The sequence below is a fragment of the Juglans microcarpa x Juglans regia genome, chromosome 2D (assembly GCF_004785595.1).
Source record: "Juglans microcarpa x Juglans regia isolate MS1-56 chromosome 2D, Jm3101_v1.0, whole genome shotgun sequence".
NCBI lineage: Eukaryota > Viridiplantae > Streptophyta > Magnoliopsida > Fagales > Juglandaceae > Juglans > Juglans microcarpa x Juglans regia.
The window spans coordinates 491,718-513,908 of NC_054596.1; the positions used below are offsets into that span (position 1 = coordinate 491,718).

A 22,191-nucleotide genomic window follows, 5' to 3' on the forward strand; every position below is an offset into this window, starting at 1 on the left:
AGTTGGTTCCAACTTCCAGCAACAAAATGTTATGATGATCTGGTTTCGTTATATATTATAATAAAGGATGATGATGCTGGTTGAGGTTCCCATCCACGAGAGAGAGAGAGGCTAGAAATTGAACCGGCCAGCTCACCTTCAGGTTCAGCCATAAGACGAACAAACAAAGATAATATTTTTTTACAAAAAATATATATTTATTTATCAAATAATTATAAAAAAATAATAAAGAAATGTTCAATTATTTGATAACATGTAAAGAAATGTATGAAACAACGATGATATAATATATAATATCAATGTATAATTGTGTGTATTACGGAAGTAATAATATTATTATGTAGAAAGGAGCTAATTTTTTTAAATTTAAAAATAAAAATAATATTAAAAAAATATATTTTAATAATATTTTATTTAATTTTTAACTTTTATCTTAATTCATCTCATTTTATCTGTAAAAATAAACAAGACCTAAGTATTAATTGTAGTAGACAGATGGAGCACGATCCTAATTAAGCATGATCCAAAGGAAGGCCATGAACAAATGCTTACTTTATGCTTAATTTGTCGGTCGTAATTGTGATTGTGGCCTAGCTGCTTATATGTTAATATAATCACCGCTAGTTACTGTAAGATGATATAAAAAATGATAATATATACAGATTTTTTTATTATATTAATGTTTATAAGCTGATTGTAAATATCATTTAACAAACTTTTTTTTTTTTGGTCTTTTAAGAAAAAAATGTTATCCGATAGAGAAAGCAAAAGAGGAGGAGGGGGAGTGGGACACACAACAGAATCACAATTATATATTATCTTTCTTTCACGTGATGGTGATTTGTTTTCTAATCTTTAACACAATTGTTATTTATATCCTTTCTTATCCAAAATTCAATTTACTTTACTTGAAGTTGGGCTCTCCTCCCAAACTCCTTAATTCTACCCATCAGCACCAATTATAACTAAAACATCCATCACATACTTAAGCCCAACACGAGGACTTGAGAGCCCAGACCATAACATACTAACGTGAACGTACATGTTTGTGACTGGGCCACTGGCCCAATTAAAATATCTTTTATTTTTCTTTTTTACATCAGTTTCCTTGCATAATTAATATCTACTGTATTTGTGGGCCGTCCTCCTCGTTGCATAATTAAAATACCGATAGTAAGAAGAAAAGGCACGTGCCATTAATGAAATGGAGTAGACCTGTGAACATTGGTTATGTTAGGTAGAGGCAGAGGGCCCACCTACCTAGCTAGCACAAACTGCATGTTACCATTCCAATGCTGTCTACACTTTTTGATTCCCTCGCCTACTGACTCTTTTATAAAATGGGCCAGGCCCAACATACAAAACATTGGACAGCTACGATTGCAGATCGGCCTCATTTGTTCATCAACAACCATTTCACTTAACGGCTACTTTTCATTCAAATATATAGTTGAAAAAACCCCCAAGCCTCTCTCCCTAGTCCGTAGGGGGGAGTCGATTTAATAACGAACCGTTAGAGGAGAGAAAGAACTGAGAGAAGAGAAATTAACCCAACTACCCCCAATAAAAAATAAAAAATAAAAAAAAGAGAGAGGAGGAGGGAGGCTAATAAATGAAAGGAAGAAGATGAGAGGAAGGAAAGAGAGGCTCTCTCTCTCTGTCTCTATGTGCGCGTGTATGTGAAAGAGGATAGCATTAATGGCGAAGACAGGACCATTAAATATTTCTGAGGGCACCTTAATTACTAACCTTTATCGCTGAAATTGTCCGTTCGCCCTCTTCAGACTGCCTTCATTGCTACCCCCATCTGCCCCCCAACTCTACCCTCACTTTTTCTCTCCCTCTCTTATCTTCTGCAACCCACTCCCCCAGATCTCATTTATTGCGCGCTCTCTCTCTCTCTCTCTCTCTCTCTCTCTCTCTCTGTGGGTCTCTGTGTGCAGTAAATACACGTCAAGGTGAAAATTGTATTATATCATCATCTTTTACAAAATCTCACCATAGGCCCATGAGACAAAACTATGGTTTCGAAGGGCCAATACCTAAAGTTTAGATAACAACCAATAACGTAAAACAAGTGACAGAAAATGCTTAGGCAGGCTGTATAATACGATTATCACGTTGTGTACCTCATAACTGTAGCTTGTTGAACTCAGAACCCAGCTGAGTTTCGCCCAACTGTGGCTTGTTCAACTTCGAGCTAGATGATGAGAGCCCCTCTCCTGTTGGTGTGGGCAATATTGAAGTAGAAGGACTTAAAGCTGAAGGTGAAGTTTCTTTTACTGCTGGGGGATTTGAAGGTCGGATAATTGGTGGTGGTGCTGCACAAACTGGGATCACTGATCTGATATTAACTGCTGGGGCAATCCTGTGAGGACTGAACCGTCCAGTGTACATAGTCCCGGCCATGGTGGCACCAGTACTGGGTGCCTTGATTGGAGTTGTTGCCAATCTAGATGGATCTCGCGAACCGAAAGGCCTTGTTGTGATGTGGCTTTGTTCATGTTGAGCGGTGTTACCAAGCATTATAGCCGCCATCTTCCCTGTACTGGACAAAGGAAATTGCCTGTATATTGAACTTGCCCCGTGGGCAGAACTTGAATTTGAATTGCTTGGACCTTCAGTTTCTGTAGGTTTCTTAATTACATTTGATTTCCCACCGAGCCACTCTTCTTCGTCCCTTTGATGCTCTTCAATTGGAGGAGTAATAATTTGTGATCTACCCCTGACTCTTACTGGAATAGGCCTATTTGATGGATAAGGAGATGGACTGTCTCTAGGTGAAGTTGGTGGTAAGATCTTTGAAGCTGTTCTAGGTGGGGGAGGAGGCAGAAGAGATACAAAACAGTTCTGTTTTTTAAGTGGACCTTCTGGGACAGAGTCCATAAACAGATCCATAAGCCTCCATGGCTGTTTCTGCATATGGTTACTAGATGAGGATGAAGAACCCCAACTTATGTCTCTCTGAGCCCTGACCATTCTCCTCTTTGTTTGGTTCTGATCCCTCCTCCTCATATGTTTGCATTCATCTTTGGGACTGAAATTTGACAGAACCCTTGCCACAACTGCCGGATCCTGTTCTTCACTAATGTCTGCTTCTCTATTAGCGAAAGAAACCAAGTTTGGCACTGCATGAAGATGTGCAATGACATATACTTGTTATGGGAAATCTCAATAATTAATAATAATTAAAAAAAGCTACAAGTGAAATAAAAACTTACTTTTTTTTAGGGCAGACCAAGCTGCAATTGCAGCATTCTTCTCTGCTTGCTTCTTTGTTTTGGCTGGTTCACCAGTAAAATTCATACCAGCAAGCTCAACGGTACAAGTGAATACTGGGACATGGCCAGGACCCGATCGTACAGTGGTATATACAGGAAGGTTTAGTCCAGCTCTATGAGCAGTTTCTTGAAGGAGGTTCTTGTAAATCCCAGTTTCATCCTTCATAGGATTTTACAATAGAGGAAATAAAATGAGGAAAACTAAAGAAGAGACGAATGGGTAAGCTTATATTTCTAGACAACCAACCATTCAAGTAGCAAAAATCAAAATCAAAGTACATTAGAGAGCTCGTTACCAGAGAAACTTACAAGAACTCTTGCAGTTAGAGACCTTGCAGGGCCTCTCGTGGACAGGACATTGAGAGCTACTTCAGCAGCTGCATGCTCTGCCTGTCTTAATGTGGTGCAATAACTCGGGCTTTCAAAGATTTCGCCGTTGAAATTCACAGAAGCTTTGAATCTTGGGGCATGATCAGGCCCTTCTCTGATGCAGGCATAAGAAGGAAGGTTGAAACAGCTTCTCTGTGCCAATTCCTGCAGCTGATTTTTATACATATCTGCCATGAAAAACCAATCAACAACAAACCAATCAAACCCGCATGAATCCGTTCCATTCCCATTATCCTAAAAGGGTGAGGAAAGAAAAAAGGAACAGTAGATACGAACCCAAAGAAAGAGTTAAGGAAATGAATTAAACCCCAGGAATCTGAGACAAAATCAAGGAACCCACCTACTTCGCCTGATTTCTCACTCCTACATTGGCATAGGACTCGTCTTTCAGGACAGAGCATCTCATGGAGTAATACTTAATGTCATCTGTGAGACAGTGAGGAAGAAATAAAAGTTTTAAAGTAAAAAATGTCAAAATGGAGGTCCAAGCTATTAAAAAAAAGCTTTTTACAGGCTCCTTTTCTCTTCTATCTTTACGAGTGTTTTTTTTTTTTTTTTTTTTTAACCCGGAAGGGAAAGACTAAAGAGGGCTGATTCTTAACAGTTTTTATTTGTACTAAATATTTTTCTCAATATAGCTGAGTTTTGTAGCAGTGAGAGCCAAATCCAGCTCGGCTCATGGGGGATGGGGTGGTCATGACATTTTGCACCGTTCTAGATTTGATCGGATTACATAAATGGTAACACTCCCTGAGATATAAAACAAGTTGTTATAAATAAGACAGCATTTTTAACATCATTGAAAAAGAAAAAAAGAAAAAAGAGAAAAACGAAGACAGACAAGACAGACTTTGATAGTTTAGTTTTGCAAATGGCAAGGTAACATCCAGTTTGACTTTATTGGTGCAGGCGTTCTGTTGACTGGGCAGTTACCTTCTCAGTCAGACAGATATTACAAAATTACAAAAATGACTTGGGATCCACGAGGTCAAACTCATTCCCCACACTCGGAACGCAACTGTTGTGATTTCAATAAATGAAATGAAATGTCGATTTTAACGTTTCAGGGATAGAAGAAATGTCGGGTTTGAAAAAGAAGAAAACATGGCAGTATTATATTCTCTTTTTTTGCTTAAAATCTTCAAGGAAAATTTTATTTTATGGCCTGAGATAATAATATATTTAGAAATTTTATTTTTAAAACAACACACAATTGATATGAAAATATTTCACATAAATGTGCTAAAAACTAATTTATATTTTATTTTTTAAAAGTTATAATGGATCCCAGAAATTTAAACTAGAATAATCAGTTTTTGATTGTCTTGTTTAAAAAACTTTAATGAGACAACAGATTTTTTTTTTTTTTTTCAATAATTGAAATTTTACATAAATTACTTCGTAGGAGAAAGATTTTAAAAGTTTTGAAAAATGAGACCCACCTGTAATTAGATGAAAAATTATTTTGGGATTTAAAACATATTTCTTTCAAAAGTTGAAGAAAACAGATATTTTTTTTTTTCCTGGTCATACACATCAAAAGTCCAAAACAATATACAGCCTAATTCCACAAATGCAATACGATTAGCTGCTAACTAACTCCACAAATGTATTACAAAATCATGACTGACGGAAAGCTCACTCACACCAACAACACACCATTCCTTCCTAAAATCACAAAGGACAAACCAGAGTTGACCAACCCACCCCCCCAAATCTAGCGAAGTTCCCCCATATCGCACATAATCTTAACGCACGAGTTCAGTGACCAATCGCGAAAACCTCAATGAGCCCACTCCATACCAACCAAATCAAATTCAATTTCATTTTTTTAAGTCCAGTTGATCCATCTCTCATTGACTATGAATGTCGGTTCTCGGTTGTCAAGCCACCGCTGCTACTCCCACCATTACGATTTGGTTCCCCAACCCTAGCTGCCAAAGCAAGAACTTCAGGTGACATTTCCCAGCTTCCACTTTTCCTTCCCCAACTGGATCGCCGGGGATGTATTGCGGAACGCTCCCCTGGGTCCTCTACCATCATCCTTACATCTGAAGAGATTTCACCTAATTCACCATCCTTTATGTTCACGCGTTCATTGTTTCCAAGTTGCCCTTCGCAATGATCTACCCCGGCACCCATGTCTCCCCACACAGTTTTCCTGCCCATTTCAATGTCCTCCACAGCTTTCCCCATGTTTGGACTCATAAAACCCCCACCCACTGACCTAGCAGGTAACCCAGTTTCTCTCGGCACCTTTGCTCTGAAATTGTTCTTGGATGGGGCAATGCTCGTGTAAAATATTTCCTTGATGTTCTCCACCACACCTTTGTTATAAGGATTACTTCGTCGATCATATCGATATCTGAAATTTTCGTAAGTGGTCTGCAAAAATGACAGATAAGTAGAAACTTGTCGTTACTAACAAGGGAATTTATTTCAGGCATGCATATAGAGCTCAACACTAAGGGATTGTGACATGAAGAATTATCGGGTATCTTACCTGATTCGTGCTGATGAGATATAAATGGAAGGCAGTAAGGCCACCAACAAACCACATGCATATGAAAGTGTAAACTATTAGCACAATGGAGGCCGGTGTTTTGACCATTGCTTTCCAGATGGTGGTCTGCTCTCCTCCCATGATCCTTCTGATGTAAACCCAGCAGAATGCAAAGACATATACACAAAGAAGGGTCGTTGAGAAGACGAACATGAAGAAGAATCGATAATTTCGCTGCAACCAGAATCACCAGTTGTCAGATACAGACAAGTAACCAGATGAGCTTCAGCTCTTATCAGCCTATGTTGAGGTGGTGTTTGGATTCAGATCTGGCTACCTCATAGGATGCATATTCGAGCTCATTTGATTTGTGTCCACATAATTATATCCCTTTGCTATGACGAGAAATTTTGAAGATAAACAAAATACAACCATCTATCTCCCAAACTAATTTGATAAGTAAACAATCTCTATCCCAAACTAATACAAAAAACTACCCATCCATGAACAAATGATGCTATGCTTTATTAGTGCAACTCCTATGAAAACAATCGATGCCTGTGCTTTATCAGTGCTACTCCACTGTCCAAAAAAAATTACATAATAAAGATAAAATAGATTTTCAGAAAAGGGAAATATAAAAATGACATCAGGGAACGGATCACTTACCAGCCCAATACACTGCCCAACCCATGGGCAGTGGTGGTCAAATCGCTCCACACAATTATTGCAAATTGAGCAGTGCGAGCAGCGAGGAGGTCTATAAAGCATGCAGGTATCACAGTATTTTATCTTTACAGCCATCCCATTAACCTCTACTTCCTTAATGCGAGGTAAACGCAACTGTGGAGTTTGGCCTGCCCCAACTTCTACACTCCCATCAAAGCCTTCAGGCTCTGGAGGGTGCGCATTGCGTGGAATTATACCAGGATCTCTTCCAGAGGTCAGCAGCAGAAGAACTAATACCTGAAAAATAAAGAATTAAATCAACTAAGTATTCTGTATGCCAAAAGTCTGTTAGTCCTCGGTATTTAGAGGTTAGTAGCGCCCTGGGAAGCATCTTAAGTTGTGTGCCCTTTGGAGGCCTGGCATACTAATGAGTACTAACTATACCCATTATTTATTATTTGTAAGATAGAGGGAGGAGTGTGATTTGCTGGAAAAGTTGAATGTGCGTATAAGAAATATTGTTAAAAGTGTAGCAAATATAAAACTTGCCCGTGCAAGATCAAACCAAAAGATGAAAGAAAATAATTAGTCACTTTCTCTTTTGTGACAAGGTACCCCCCAGTCCATGGTCAAGTGAACAGACAAAATACTTGCTGCTAAAATGGGAAAAGAAATCATATATTGAAAAGTTAACAAAGCTATTCAATTAGCAGAATTTAAATCAATCTCATGAGTATGAAGAATTCCAAAAGCAGACTGGTCCTTATGATATGTAATAGAACATAAAAATTTTGGAAGACAACAAAACTGTAAAAGAAGGCAATAAGCTCTGTGTGTGTGTGTGTGTGTGTGTGTGAGAGAGAGAGAGAGAGCTCACATATACTGTGAACACAACAGCAACAACCATTATAGATATTCCCAAGTGATGTGAAAAATCATTCATCAGTTTTCTGGCAACAAAGACACAGAAAACTGCAACTGGAGCAACAATAAGGAATATGGTAAATCCCAGCGATCTTACATCAGGTCCAAATATGAACCTTCCCTGAAGGAAAAATATCTGCAAAAGAGAAATGAAACAACAGATACCTCAGTAGAAGCATAGAATTATTTTTTCTATCACATCCAAAAACAGTTTCAAGTGTCAAAACTAAAATATCAACAGCACTTCGGTTAACCCTCACCCACTCACCCCAAAACAAAAGATCAAAATAGAGAATGGCTCTGGCTGAAAATTTGAATAATTTAATAATGCCAAGAACACGTTTGTTTCACAAAATGGGCCCCTAGAATAGAATAGGTATTCCTATTCCATAGTTTGTTTAGGCTTTTTGAAAAATAGCTACTGCAAAGGGAATAGCTATTCCTCAAAATGAGGAATAGCTATTCCTCTGAAAAGTGAGAGTGATACCATTCCTTCGGGGCAACGAATGCAATTTTTAAAAAATAAACTCATAAAAGTTTAAAAAAATCTCTGATATTTGGGAGGAGGCCACCGCTACAAAGTGGCGGGTTTGGTCAACCACAATTCAGAATCCAGATCGAAACCAACCTAGAGTGGAAATTGGGGCTGGTGTTTTCCAACCCCAATGCCCTGGGGGTGGTTGCACCAATCTCGGTAAAAAGCTGTGATTTGTTTTTTGTTTTATTATTTTAGGGTTCAAAACTTTTGAAAAGTGATTTTAAAAAAAAAAAAATAGTGGGGCTTGGATATTTAAGGAATTTTACTTTAATTCCTGTGTAAAACTTATCTATCGTCACCAAATAAAAGAATATGAATGTCTATAGAAATGGACATTCCAATTAAAGAAATTGGAATAACCATTTCGTGTACCAAACCTACCTTTTCTTTTGATAAATGGAAACCCAAGCCTACCCATGCTACTAAACTCTAAAAAAATGCCATGAAATGAAGAAAATGGCTTTGTAAAGCTAAATGAAGGTGGAAAACATGATTAGAGACTCTTGAGAACATAATTGAAGTTACCGGATTCAAGAATTTACAGGGCTAGAAAATTCTTATTATTTGAAAGGAATCATTTGAGATGGTTTCAATGAACCGCATAATGGCGAGGATCGTGAGTAAGGGATATCTTCCTTATCTCCTAAAAGTTTTCTATGTTGTCTCAACTCAGCATTGCGAGTAAATGGAAAATCAATTAAACCCAAATACCATGTATAGATCAATGTTAAGTTCTTACTAATAGTTTATCTAAAACATTACTAGGTTCATCAGTCTTATACAATTTCGTCACAAAAAGACCTTCCTTACTCTAAGGAACAACTTAAAAGAAATTACAGTCGCCCAATAACTTCAAAGGCACAACTGGAGCCACACCTCAGCAGCTTGGTCCAACAGCCATATGCTAAAATAGAATCATTCAAACGCGCATGTACGCTATCTTTTTCTCTGTTCTCTTTAGTTATCTTTCTGAAAATAAGGCTTTGCTTTCTTGCTATTCATGTATTTGTTGATGTCAAATATATAATTATACACATTGAGGCAAAAAAATTGGTAGTTCAATAACCGCTGACTGAGATGATCTGTTCAGCATTTGGTAACATCTACGATAAAGTTCCGTGGTTTTTAATTGAAAGTGACGCAGAAATACTTACATTAAAAAAAAAAAAAAAAAAAAAAAAAAAAAAAAAGAAAAAAAGAGGTGCGACTGAAATCAGTCTAAAAGTACTAAACACACACCCTTAGTTTTCCAAAACAGGAGCACTAAAGCAAAGGGCCTTATGCTCTCAAGGCTAAAATTTATTTTTCATTTTAAGAAATAGAGAGGAAATAATTCACTCAGCTTCTAAATGATAAAAAAGAAAGAAAAACGCTGTTTCTGACCAACAACAACGACCAGGAATTTAATCCAAAGATCCATACAAAAAAAAAATGATAGTATACGAAAACTAAAAATAGTAATAACAATAACAAAAACGATGAACAGAGTAATATACACATTCAAAGTAATAAAAAATAAAAAAAATAAAAAAAAAAAACTGATATAAAATCGTAGGGCAATTGAACTGGAAAACTTACATTGCTGCCTTTCCAAGCTTGGTAAATACGTAAATCAGTGGATCCGGATTCCGGATCGGATCTCTGAGGTGGAGGAACCACGTACATAGTGTGTGTATATATAGGTATATGTATATATCTCTTTCGGCCTCTCAGCTAAGGGTTCTTTTAAAATGCATAAAACTAAGGAGGGGAAGTAACGAGCTCCAATTGCTCGCTTCTATGGTTTGGAAGTCGGGGCCAAGGACACGTCATAGTCCGGCGAGCAAAACGGCTAGTTTTTGGGGATTCGCCGACTGGACATGAGGGTAGGCTGTTGGCAGCGAGAGAGGGTTTGGGTAGAGAGAGGGAGATGCTTCGATGGTGATGATGTGCGTGTGTGGAACTTTACTTGGGTACTTACTGCTTACAGCAGGGAAGGTGTCACGTGGGGGAATGCGATTGGGCCGTGAGATAGAAGGACGGGTTAGGATGGGTGGTACTCGACAGCGATGTCCTTTTTCCTTTTACTTTGAAAATCTTGAAAATAATTTTGAGATATATAAATTTTAATATATTTAATGTTTTGATTTATGATTTAAAAAACAAACCATTTAATAGTGTAAAATTCATAAATTATGTTCTCCAAATTTGTAAATAAGTAAATAAGTAATTGTCAAATTTTTTTTTTATGTATTTCAAATAAATAATTATCAATATCATTGGTCCTTTTTAATTTTTTTATTTGCGTTGCTAGAGAGAGAGAAAGGATACGAGAGAAAAAAATAATAATAAAATAATATTTAAAGAGTGAATAATATTTTTTAAAATTTTAAAGATGTATAATTTAATGCATAACAATTTAAATATGCACATTATCAATACTCTTATTTGAATTTAAAGATGAGTTAAAATAGATTGAGATGATTTATGAATAGTAAAATAAAAATTAAATTATTTATTATATTTTATATAAAAATTTAAAAAAAATTATAACGATAAAATAAAATGAATTAAAATAAATTTTAAATGCAAACGGCCGTTAATCCATCTGAAATTACAGCCTTTGCTCTCAATATTTGAATTTTTAAATTTTATTTGACCCCACAGGTGTATCTCACTCCGTTTCCGTCTAGATTTAGATAGTTAACAGATCGAAGAGGGTGTTGACAGTTGTACGTATTTAACGCATGCACAACATAATAACATATATAGCATATATCAAAAGCAACCTCCCAATAATTTGTTGGTTAGTGGATAACAAAGTCAACAGCTAATTTAGCTGCAGTCTTAAATATTTGATGCTTGAATTGTAATCTTTAAGATCTAGTTTGTTTTTATAGATGAGATGAAATGAGTTAAAATTAAATAAAATATTATTATAAAATATTTTTTAATATTCTTTTTATTTTGAGATTTAAAATTTTGAATTATTTATTTTATTTAATGTGAGAATTTAAAAAAGTTGTAATAAGTAAATGATCTGAAATAAATTGAAAGGAGTTGTGAAAATAAACGAATCTTAACTGTAATTTGTAGTTGTAGCCAACTTCAACTTCAATCATCCTAATTGGCTATTTGTAATCTTTTAGTTAATACTTATCCATTACGTCAACATAAACTTGGTGGTTCAATATTAGGTTGCGGTCTATACATGAGTACGTAGTACTACTTTTGTGTGTGTATATATATATATATATATATATATATATGTAGAGAGAGAGAGAGAGAGAGAGAGAGAGAGAGAGAGAGAGAGAAGCCGCTAGCTGCATGGAATGGATTGGTGAGTTTTATAAATAAATAAATAAAAAGGAGAATATTAATATATAGGTAGGTGGTAATTGTTATGTCAACCCGACTAGTTTCATGCATGCAGCAGCAGCAGTTTGTAGAATTTTCTGGTGTGATTCATATCTAATTTAGAGGCCATGATAGATGAGTGCGTGCAAGTCATGCATGTTTTACGGCCTTCTGGATCCTAATTTTCTTTGGCAAACTCAATACAAGCGAGTATTATAATATATTATCGCTAGTACTGCCTGGCTGGCTCTAACATCATAAAATGGCACTCCACAGAGAACATTCCTAGTCTCCACTAGTTTGAAACTTTCCCACAAAGAGTGTCAAAAGACATCATGATGTGCTAAAGGAAGAATCTGATTCCTTTATGTTTGAAAGCAATGGAGCATTTTGACAGCTTGCAGCTGAAGTACTTAGTTGATTGGGAATTATACAGACATGGTGAAGGGTTAAGAACAGTGCCTACATCTACTAGAGATCAGATCGGCAATCATTGTATGAGCTTACTAATAAATCTGACGAAAGATATATATATATATATATATGTATGTATGTAGATTAATGTAGAGAGAGAGAGAGAGAGAGAGAGAGAGAGAGAGAGAGCTTTCGAAAAGAGCAATAGTTTCAGGCTTTCAGCAATGCTTTATCATGTTCCTATACCACTCTAGACCAATCAATCTCTCTCTCTTTCTGTTTTTTTTTTTTTTTTTTTTTTTTTCTCACTTAAATTACATATGGAGGCTCAGGATCAACTGCATTTATAAGCCATCAGGACTAGTCTGTGTACTTTGACGTCGTTTATCTCTCCAAGTCTCTCCCCAACTCCTGGCCTCTGCAACAGCTTGCTCCCTTTTTATGCCCTTATCCAACATATCTATTTCATTTGGAGAGTTATCTTCAGTGCCCTTAATATCAGCCTTGATAACCTTATTTGTGCTATACTTTTGGGACACCAGATAATTCAAGGCAGCCACCACATCCTGCATGGAAGGCCGATTATTGGCCTTTTCTTGGAGACACAAGATTGCCACATCTACAGCCTTCTTCAACACAGATTCCGAGAACTGACCTCTCAGCAATGGATCTGCTAATTGCACATATTTATTGCGTTCATTGAATATAGGACGTGCCTAAATACACAAGGAATGCGAATAATTCAGACACCTTATGAGTTTAAAAATAAATATTTTGTGTAAAACTAATATGGACATATATAGATACTAAATGGATAATAACATAGTAAGCTTTAGGCACGGGAAACCTCCAAGATGAATACTGTTAAAGCAGCAGGTTTGCAACTAATGATGCTACACAAATTTTTTTTATTATTTATCATGGCCTCTAATTGACAGAATTTATAAACTCAGTGGCACAAACCAATTAGAATTCACTCAACAGATGAACAAAGGCATCAAGCAGACAAGAAAAGATCAATAGATCCTGTAGTCCTCTGGAGAAAGATCAAATATACAACCGAATGCAGTGATACTATGCATATTCACTCATCATAATCGGTTGGAAATTTGCCATTGCCATGCAAGTTTGTTTATAAAGGTGATTACTTCCTCAGGCATGCGCATGTAGCTATGCTGATTTTACTGACAGACTGCTCTAAATAGAAAGGGCAATTAAAAATTTCCTCTGAGAATCTAAAACAAAATGTAATTCTTTAAGCAAACTGATAAAAATCGAGATGGACATCAAGGGAATTACCCACTCAACAAGTTGTCGATCACGGCCATGGCTGACATCAAGTGCTTTACGTCCGGTAATCAACTCCAACAAAACTACCCCAAAACTGTAGATGTCAGATTTCATTGTCAATTTTCCACTTGTAGCATATTCAGGGGCACAGTAACCTTGGGTGCCCATCACCCTGGTGGAGACATGTGACTTATCACCACTTGGACCAAACTTTGCAAGCCCAAAATCAGAAAGTTTTGGGTGGAAGCCCTCACCCAATAATATATTAGATGATTTCAAGTCCCTGAATATAACAGGAGGTTGTGCTTGATGGTGCAGAAATTCCAATCCTTTGGCTGCACCAGCAGCAATCATCATCCTCGTGTTCCAGTCTAAAGGCTCCTTATCTGGTGGACGATCTGCAGAGAATCATAGGATCATCAGTTGAAAAATAGGTAATCAAGAAATGATGAGTGACAAAGTTCAGCAGAATACAAGTAATGTTAATTACAATCTGCCCCCACTTATATTTTGTACTACATTGGTCTGTAGAAGTGTCACTATGTCTTTACAGCTGCTCTACTGTAAATGTAGCTTAAACTCTCTCGTGTTATCCCATTGTAAATGCAACCTAGGTTTTTTATATGGTGGACATATAAAAAAACAATATATTGTTTGATAAAACCAGAACCACAGGCATCTAAAATATTACCATGGAGGTGTTCTTCCAAGGATCCTAAGGGCATGTATTCATATACAAGAAGACGCTGGTTCCCTTCAGCACAGTAACCATACAAAGTAACGAGGTTAGGGTGACGCATAAGAGTGAGCATGAGAACTTCCACCAGAAACTCTGGGTCCCCTTGGAGACCCGAATGGTCAAGCTTCTTGATAGCTACAACCTGCTAATTAACACCACCTTCATCATGTAAAAGTAATTATAATAATTAAAAAGAATAGATCAACCATGGAACAAGATTGGATATGGAGAAAATAAAAAATTTGGTCACTCTTTAAAGAGAATGTGGTCCAGAACAAGAAGCATATCATCAAAAAATTTTTACCTGACCAATGCTCTCTAACTTCCCCTTGTACACAACCCCAAATCCACCCTCTCCGATGAAACTTTCGTCCCTAAAATTTTTTGTTGCAGTTGCAAGCTCTCGATAGGTGAATGTTGGAGACTTGGCAGGATTATTTGACTCATCTTTTGTGTCGTGCAATTGCAATCTCGATTCATTGTTGAATTTTGAGCCGAGCACATTGACTTCTACAACTTCCATAAACAAGCAGATGAAGCACATCTTTAAGTACAGGGAAGACTTTATCATGTCAATTTGACTCAACATATTTCCCAAAACCTTTTTAGCTCTCTACAAAATAAATCATGGTCCTACGTACAAGCTAAAATCACAATCAAATCATCATGTTCTGTGTTTTTTTTTTCCCAAAGTTATATCTATAATCAGTATTGTTGTTATTTTAGTCACTGATTTTGGAATATACTTCAATAATGCTTTTGTAATTCGCCTGAAAACAAGTGATTGGCTTTTATCGAAACTCATCTATGAATGGATTCAAAGGAGAACAGGCCCCAGACAAGGAAGAGGTATTACTAGAAACAAAGAGGAACAACTTGGGGTTACAACACGTTGGCACTAGAGGGAAAGAGCCAAAGAAAGTGTTTCATGTGTAAATATGATTAATGGATGCCCGAGTTTTTAAGTCTGGGTTTTGTCGCCTTATAGTTAGTGTGCTTGGAGAAGAGCTTTATTCGAGATCCAGAATTAAAGCTTCAAGAACCAATCATCTCCACTCTACTGATAAAAAAGATGTATATCCAATGAGTGTTTCATTCACAATTTCCAAAACAACTGAGATGAATAACTACCATCCCTAGGATAAAGTTGCTTTTGATGTCCTTGTTTCAATACTCTTTAATCCCTTAACAACGTAAGAAAAAGCTTCATGATCCTGGAAAGCCCAACTCCAAAGGTGCAATCTTCAAACTAGTGTCAATTAATTTCCCATTCTTTTTATCTTGTGGTTTCTTTGAAGTAATCATGCATCCTTATTCATATACAAGCCCAATAAATCCAAATAAGATCAAGAAATAAAAGAATGATGGGAAGAAACGAAAAGAAAAAGTTAATCGATTTGCATATAAATCAAAGAAACTAACTAGAAGACGATGGAGGAACATTTTCTGCAGGCTTGCGATTCTCCTTAACCTCTCTGGCCTTCTCGCCGGCCTTCAGCTTTGACCCCTCCCCTTTCTTGCACAACCCAAAGCAAGGGCAACCCATTCTCTATTTTCTGACGATAACAAAACAAAACAGAACGTGAATGTATTGATCAAAAACAAGATCCAAGAATATATATTAGGTACCATTGAAAAAAAAAGAGTCACAACAATCACACTTGCTACGTTGAGATAACGGAGAAGAATGACACAGTTTTGCGGGGCTCCAGTTGGATAACGCGTGTGCAAACCTCTCTCGTGTAAACGAATGAAAACGGCAATGCTGGATCCTCCCCTTTTCTGAACGCACGTTTTCCAATATAGTATATATATGCACGCCACGATGTTTCGACAGAATGTCAACGACTTAAAAAAGTTTTTTTTTTTGAAGCGACTTAAAAAAGTTCTTGTTATATAAACCTGACGTTATCTCTTGTCCAAGAAAAAATAAAACAAGTCCGACTTTAATAATTGTCACGGACAATTACATGCCATTTTTTGTATGTTTTTAGTTTTTGTTTTTAATGCTACGAATTGAAAACGCAGCAGTTATTTTGCTCTGTAATCTTCTCGTTTGGATTATGGTTTTTTTTTTTTCAATCTCATCTCATTTCATCATTATAATTTTTTTTAATTTTTACAAAAAATATAATAAACAATTCAATTTTTTCAAATTTTAAAATAAAACTAAAAACGACTTTAATATTATTTTTTCTGTTAGTAGTTAAATATATTTAAAAAAAAAAAACTAAAACTAAAAATCTCCTTTGCACTTATGTGCATCATATTTGGAACGCACATTTAGTATACACCCAAGCATTGTCCATATTTAATTTACATATTTAATTTTTGTATTTATTTCTATTTAACTCTGTCTTGTAGATGAATGAGATATAGGAGTGGAAACATATTCTAAAATGAGAAATGATATTTTTAATCGTGAAATTCGAGTTGTAAAGCAAGAGATAGTCCATTAATACGCAAAGAATGCATTCAGAAAATATCTCGGTTACAATAAAATTTTCTAATCCCTTGACTTGAAAGTGGAACATGCAACACAACTCGCATTATACTCATTACTCATTCCCATAACATGTTTTCTAGTGCTCGTGTGATAAGTTGAGAAACAAACAAATTTGGGTCCTCAATAGTTCATGCTATGGCGCCACATCTGTCCATTTGCAAGAGAAATGCTATCATTATGAGAAGTGGAAATTCTATTTCTCATCGTCAAAGTTGCAATGCTAAACAAACAAACAAAAAAAAAAAAAAAAATGAATAAAAGTTACAACTCAACAATTACAGTACGAATGGGATGGTTCTCACGACAGTTTTTCTTGACTTACAGAAAGACCGGAGATAATCTTCATCAACTGTTCCAAAACCCGATAATTGGACACCATACGCAGCCAACCTTCGAATATCACGTGGAATGGGGGACTGCCATAGTCCATCCCACCAAGCTGGAGGCAGAAGCGGTGTGAAAGCACATTGATTGGGCTGGTGACGACAACTCAACAAACCAGCAAATCTGCTCCAGACATGTCCCCACCCAACCTGAAGCCTCAAACCTTCCGTCAACAAATTACCTTGGAAGCTGCTTAAGAACGAAAAACTTGAACTAGTAGAATTATCCCCTGAAAGATAATGATGAACTGTTTAAATACTTGACAGAAAATAAGATCCAATTGCATATATATATATATATATATATATATATATATATATATCTCGATATAAAGATCAACGAATGAAGGGCTGAGAAATACCAAGACCGTATGCTGCAGCCAGCGCTGCTGCTAACTGAGCATAGGTAGTCCCAACACGCCTGTGAGCCCCAGAGATAACAGCATACTTAGCACGTGATGCAAGAAAGAAGTCAACAAATGCAACCCATCTAGGTGCGGGGCCCCAATCCTTCACTCTAAAATCTAAATTATGCAATCCTTTATCATCACTGGATATATTTCCTTTGAAAAGCTCAAAATCAAAATGAAGCACCTGTGAAAAGAACAGATGAATTACAATTATATGAGAATCTTCAAAATTTGCAAGGTGTAACCAATCTTGGGTTTAAAGGTAAGTCAAACTAGCTACAAGTGTAAACAAGTAGGCCTCAACTTGGAGGTGGTGTGTTGAACAATGTGATGAAAGCTCCAATGCGTATTTAAGTTGTGATGGTTACACAAGTAACAAGACATGTATACACTTTACTGGACTTAGTTTTTTTTTTCTTTTTTCCTTTTGGAATGGGTCGAAATTTAATATATTGATGTCAAGTGCGATGTGTAGGCTTTATGATTGCTACACAGATCAAATTACCTCTGCAAATACACTCAAATGTGGTGTGATAATTTTTATAAGAGACGGGCTATCTGACACTAAAACCACTTTTGGTCTTGACGTGAGGTGTTGCATGCGCATGGCTTTTCTCACGCAATTCAATGCTGCCCATACCGCTCTCACGGACCTGAAATAAAGAATGCAAGAACCTGAATCAATAATCAACTGAAATCTTACATTTGAGCTGATTGGACGATACATAGCATTTTAATCATGTCCATTGAAAGAGTGAATGCATGCCTCTATGTATGGGCACACACTTTTTTCTGGAGCATTTTATATATTATGGTTCTTAAAATGTATGAAGAGAGAGACTTAAGATTTTCATTAATTAGCACTTCTTTGATGACTCCAAACTTGTTTTAAACAAGGCTTTTACGACTCCAAACAAGAGAGTGCATCTTTTCTTTTCTTTTTTCTTAATATTTTTCCCCTTCAAGAAAAAGGATTAAAAAAGTTCAAATCCAAGGGAGTTCCACATGCATTCTCACGGAAGCAACACAGGAAAACTAGATGTTGGTGTTTGATTATAGTTAAACTCAATGAAATATCCAGTGTCTATTTGAAGCAAATATGCGGCCAGCTGTTTCAGGAACTATTCCTTCTAGTAAGGGTTCAATCTCTTACTAAGCTCTAGGTTGTATCCGGTGATGTGAAGTGAATTACACTGGATAACTATGATGTGGAGCTCAGTCATAAATCATTAAGTATACATGCAAACAGGCACATGCAAATACACTGTAACGGAACCTCAGATTTAAGCCAACCCCAACCCACCCAACAGGGGCTAAATCTTTAAGCCGTAAGTGTCCCCGGCCAAGGAATTGATTATAAGTTGCAATACCTATTTGTAAGCATCCGCATGTGCAATGAGATATCAGGATCCACCCCCCCGCCAATTACCCAATTGACTGCTTCCTCGACATCTTTTGTAGGAGATATCAGAACTCTCATCAGCTCCCCAAACACATTAGCCTGAGATTGGAGAAGTTCTGGCTGTCCAAATAAATTAGAAGCAGCATTTCTCATCTCAGGGTGTATGTTCTTCAAGAAAAATTGAGCTGCCATAGCATCTGTGGTATCTTGGAACCTGCAGCATTGAGGTTCATGATCAAGTGATGATAGCAAACCATGAGTGGTAGATTAGTACCAAAAATGTTTACCAAATTATTGGTTGTTTCCATTTCCTCCAATTGCTACAGAGGACATTCGTTTCAGATGGCTTCATAAAATCATCAGTCCTCATTATCAGACGCCTTCTATATATCCTCTCACAACCGTTGCGTCTCCATAAATGCTTGACTTCTTTCAAGGTTAAGGTGAGGTTGGAGTAAGAAATGTAATCCCCGAAAGGATATTTACCCCTGAAAACAGAAGCAAAGCAACAATCAGATCAATGAAATGCATTGATATGTATCCAACTCTGTCCTGGGATGTGTATATACTATTCCAAATGAAGGCTCGAGAAGAAGAACAAAAACCCCCAGAAAGTGAACAGAACACAGTAAAACAAATCTAAGGCAAATTAAGAGCTTTACCCTCTGTTTGAATACACTATCTCAGTTAACTGGTTAAACTGTACAAAGTTAAAAGCATACATGGAGCCTAAAATGAACACCTTGCAGTACAACACTTGAAGCCATAACACTATATGAAAGTGATGATAAGGGCACAACCCATAGCATTAGCTTTTTCGAGAATTCATGTGGTAACCAGGGAGGATAATAAAGACAACTCTATAACACAAAACAGAAAGGCTTGAGAAAAGACCAATATGCCTGGTTTGCCCGATGATCAAGGACCGGTTCAACATTATGCTCAATGTTGCAGCAGTTAGGACCTTGTACATTTCATTCCCAAAACCTGCTTCGGATGATTTCCCCAACACAAAACCATGTCTGCAGAACTGCTCTGGAGGAAGAACTCGGACTCTTGAGGCCCCTGAGATAAAAGTAATCATGTGACCCTCTGACTCCAACAAGTGAATCTCAAGAAAGCACCAGTTTAGAACATAGAAATGCCATGCCTCTGAACCATTGCACTCAATGAGAAGTAATGAAATTACAAAAAAATTGCTGGATTGGTATTTAGGGATTATAATAAATGCAAGAGAATTTTGTATGCAACTTAAGAATATGCAAAAAGGGAACCACATACTATCTGAAGCATAAACATATCGAAATGGTTCAAAACAATTTCTTTTTTGGCAGAAGATGTACAATCTGTTATTAAGGAAAATCAAATCAAATTTCTCTTAGAAGAAGCATAGAAATCAATGTGCTCTTGAGGCGTTGTCTGATTTTCACCCACAATTCTTCCGTGCATACTTCTAATGAGATCATTATGCCGACTAAAGTATCTGTGGCAGGAGACTATTAATCTGAAACTGATGGCAAAAATGGAATCTAACAAGGTATTACCATTTTGAAGGGGACCATTATTAGATCTTATACTTAAAAAATCCACAGACATGATGATAGCCACAGCTAAAGCAGGATAATTCTATATCGTGATTAGAGATTAATTTAAATGGGATGATTAACTCAGATGTCGTGATCTTCACATTTCTTGTGAAAAACTAGGAAGCAATCAGATTTATCCACCCATCCATAACTCTTTGAGTGCCTCTAACCTTTATTGTAGCATCATGTGGGGTCCTTGTAACAGGGCTAGGATTTCTGTAGATTCTTGAGGGTAACTAATTCTTAAATTTACAGCGTGAATTGTTCAGAAAAATCTGTTTTATTTCTTTATTTATAAGTAAACGATTGTATTAATATAATAGGCATAGCCCAAGTACACAAGATGGTATACAAGAGGAAACACCTACCTAGGATGAACTGTTCAGAAAAATCTAACTTAAATTTTTAAGTACAAGATCCTTATTTTTATCGTGTCAAACTAATATATAATTTAAGTGGTAAATCTGAATTATTTAATTAAAACTTCAAGAACTCCAACGCGGTATCCCCTTCATTTCGTGATCTTATTCACAAAATCTGACGTATCCTCATTCACTTGTAACAAACAATAGAGTGGGTGAAACTTGGACTAGATAGGCAAATACTTAAAGCTTTTCGAAATATGCTTTTACCAACGTTATATAAATCCGGTAATAAAAGGACAAACTATAATGTTACTGTCAATCAAGTTCAAATGTATGCAAGTATGCAACACCACTCGATAACCGCATATGAACCGTTAAAGATGTCGTTAATATCATTGTTATCATAAATATAAGTTTTCTTGGAAACCAAACAAAGCGAGAGTCTAGCTGAACATCACATAGAAATGGAAAATAGCAAGGGGTAAAAAGAGGAGAAAGAATAAAGTAAGTACCATTTAAATCGAAGTGTTCCCGGATAATGGTTCTGACGCGGAGACTTTCCTTCCAGAACCCTCCTTTAAAGAGCTCTCCCATCTCTTCAACCGTGGCGCACTTTTTCTGCGATTCCCCAGCTCTGTTTCCTGCACTGCGATCGGGATTCGGAATATCCGCCTCACCGCCAACGACACGAAGAGAAAGAGAGGGGAAATCAACATCCAGGGGAGGATCACCAACAGGTCTCAGAGCGACCATCAATAGCAAAAGAGCAATACAAAGGGCACACAGAATCAGACATGAACGTACGGACACTCGTCTCCTTCTATATCCACCGGAAGAATAGTTAGACCTCATGCTTTGTTATCTGTTCAAGTAATTTGCAAATTGAGTACGAATTTGAGTATGAGTATGAGTTTGAGCATGAGCTGAGCTCGAGTCCTGGCTGAGTTGATGGATGGGGATCTGGAACTTTGAAGAGAAGAGAGACGCTTAATTTTTCCGTGGATATCATCCTCAAAATTCCGATTTGAACGAACGCCGACAAGACAAGACAAACTCCTCGTGAATGGGCCGGGTTTTGAGTCCGTAAACTAAATATACTATTCATACGGGCCTATTTGAACCGAACCCAAGCCCAATTCTGCAAACAATGGAAAAAAAAAAACATGGCCACTCTTTCGACACCTCCATTTTAACTGTAGGTTAATTTTTTTTTTTTTTAACTTAATAGTTAAAGAAGTGATTTTAAATATATTAATATATTTTTTTTATTTTTTAAATATATTTAAATATGTTAAAAAAATAATTTATACTAGATGGACCGCGTCAAGATGGAGTGGCATAATAGCCGCACCCAAATAAAAAAGAATACTGCTACGAATTCCAAATTCATGACCCAAAAGTTCACCGAATGATATAAATTTTTTTCTTTTTTTTTTCATGTATTTTTTTAATCAT

General features: G+C 36.6%; 4 protein-coding genes across 8 annotated transcripts; all 4 read right to left on the reverse strand.

The window, feature by feature from the left end:
- Positions 1 to 1,947: 1,947 nt before the first annotated feature.
- On the reverse strand, positions 1,948 to 4,236 carry LOC121249563 (double-stranded RNA-binding protein 5). Of its 2 annotated transcripts, none has more exons than XM_041148275.1 (4): positions 4,012 to 4,236; positions 3,591 to 3,838; positions 3,222 to 3,441; positions 1,948 to 3,128 (listed from the first exon to the last, which is right to left on the reverse strand). In XM_041148275.1, exons 1-4 carry the CDS (start codon positions 4,070 to 4,072, stop codon positions 2,131 to 2,133), a joined length of 1,527 nt encoding a protein of 508 aa, XP_041004209.1. In that variant the 5' UTR covers positions 4,073 to 4,236; the 3' UTR covers positions 1,948 to 2,130. The 2 variants fall into 2 exon arrangements, with proteins under 2 accessions (XP_041004209.1, XP_041004210.1); XM_041148276.1 differs by having other exon boundaries at positions 3,948 to 4,078.
- A 1,000-nt stretch (positions 4,237 to 5,236) lies between these two features.
- On the reverse strand, positions 5,237 to 10,247 carry LOC121249564 (probable protein S-acyltransferase 7). Its single transcript, XM_041148277.1, has 5 exons — positions 9,884 to 10,247; positions 7,721 to 7,903; positions 6,844 to 7,140; positions 6,175 to 6,408; positions 5,237 to 6,056 (listed from the first exon to the last, which is right to left on the reverse strand). The coding sequence occupies exons 1-5, from the start codon at positions 9,968 to 9,970 to the stop codon at positions 5,532 to 5,534; spliced, it is 1,326 nt and encodes a 441-aa protein (XP_041004211.1). The 5' UTR covers positions 9,971 to 10,247; the 3' UTR covers positions 5,237 to 5,531.
- A 2,003-nt stretch (positions 10,248 to 12,250) lies between these two features.
- Positions 12,251 to 15,640, reverse strand: LOC121249567 (serine/threonine-protein kinase PBS1-like). Of its 2 annotated transcripts, XM_041148281.1 has the most exons (5): positions 15,507 to 15,640; positions 14,389 to 14,594; positions 14,037 to 14,226; positions 13,355 to 13,743; positions 12,251 to 12,771 (listed from the first exon to the last, which is right to left on the reverse strand). In XM_041148281.1, the coding sequence occupies exons 1-5, from the start codon at positions 15,628 to 15,630 to the stop codon at positions 12,400 to 12,402; spliced, it is 1,281 nt and encodes a 426-aa protein (XP_041004215.1). In that variant the 5' UTR covers positions 15,631 to 15,640; the 3' UTR covers positions 12,251 to 12,399. The 2 variants fall into 2 exon arrangements, with proteins under 2 accessions (XP_041004215.1, XP_041004216.1); XM_041148282.1 differs by lacking the exon at positions 15,507 to 15,640 and having other exon boundaries at positions 14,037 to 14,243; positions 14,389 to 14,523.
- Positions 15,507 to 21,753, reverse strand: LOC121249565. 3 transcript variants are annotated; one of them, XM_041148280.1, is made up of 8 exons: positions 21,249 to 21,753; positions 19,688 to 19,850; positions 19,073 to 19,273; positions 18,754 to 18,999; positions 17,889 to 18,036; positions 17,336 to 17,567; positions 16,913 to 17,203; positions 15,507 to 15,640 (listed from the first exon to the last, which is right to left on the reverse strand). In XM_041148280.1, coding segments are annotated over exons 1-8 (1,623 nt in total). In that variant the 5' UTR covers positions 21,589 to 21,753; the 3' UTR covers positions 15,507 to 15,638. The 3 variants fall into 3 exon arrangements, with proteins under 3 accessions (XP_041004214.1, XP_041004213.1, XP_041004212.1); XM_041148279.1 differs by lacking the exon at positions 15,507 to 15,640 and adding an exon at positions 16,559 to 16,810; XM_041148278.1 differs by lacking the exon at positions 15,507 to 15,640 and having other exon boundaries at positions 16,559 to 17,203.
- Between the last annotated feature and the right edge of the window lie 438 nt (positions 21,754 to 22,191).

Bases quoted from the DNA above. Each gene is read 5' to 3' on its own strand.
- LOC121249563 (XM_041148275.1), bottom strand. From the start codon at position 4,072: ATGCTCTGTCCTGAAAGACGAGTCCTATGCCAATGTAGGAGTGAGAAA. The intron at 3,839-4,011 runs GTGGGTTCCTTG...TTTTCATGGCAG, and splicing joins TGAGAAATCAGGCGAAGTAG to ATATGTATAAAAATCAGCTG. The intron at 3,129-3,221 runs GTAAGTTTTTAT...ATCTTCATGCAG, and splicing joins TTGGTCTGCCCTAAAAAAAA to TGCCAAACTTGGTTTCTTTC.
- LOC121249564 (XM_041148277.1), bottom strand. From the start codon at position 9,970: ATGTACGTGGTTCCTCCACCTCAGAGATCCGATCCGGAATCCGGATCC. The intron at 7,141-7,720 runs GTGAGCTCTCTC...TTTATTTTTCAG, and splicing joins CTGTTGTGTTCACAGTATAT to GTATTAGTTCTTCTGCTGCT. The intron at 6,409-6,843 runs GTAAGTGATCCG...TTCTGGTTGCAG, and splicing joins TTGGGCAGTGTATTGGGCTG to CGAAATTATCGATTCTTCTT.
- LOC121249567 (XM_041148281.1), bottom strand. From the start codon at position 15,630: ATGGGTTGCCCTTGCTTTGGGTTGTGCAAGAAAGGGGAGGGGTCAAAG. The intron at 13,744-14,036 runs GTAATATTTTAG...GATTCTCTGCAG, and splicing joins CTTGGAAGAACACCTCCATG to ATCGTCCACCAGATAAGGAG. The intron at 12,772-13,354 runs GTAATTCCCTTG...TTGTGTATTTAG, and splicing joins ATCGACAACTTGTTGAGTGG to GCACGTCCTATATTCAATGA.
- LOC121249565 (XM_041148278.1), bottom strand. From the start codon at position 21,588: ATGAGGTCTAACTATTCTTCCGGTGGATATAGAAGGAGACGAGTGTCC. The intron at 19,851-21,248 runs GTACTTACTTTA...CTTTTATCTCAG, and splicing joins GGAACACTTCGATTTAAATG to GGGCCTCAAGAGTCCGAGTT. The intron at 17,204-17,335 runs GTATTTCTCAGC...ATTATCTTTCAG, and splicing joins GGCTGCAGCATACGGTCTTG to GGGATAATTCTACTAGTTCA.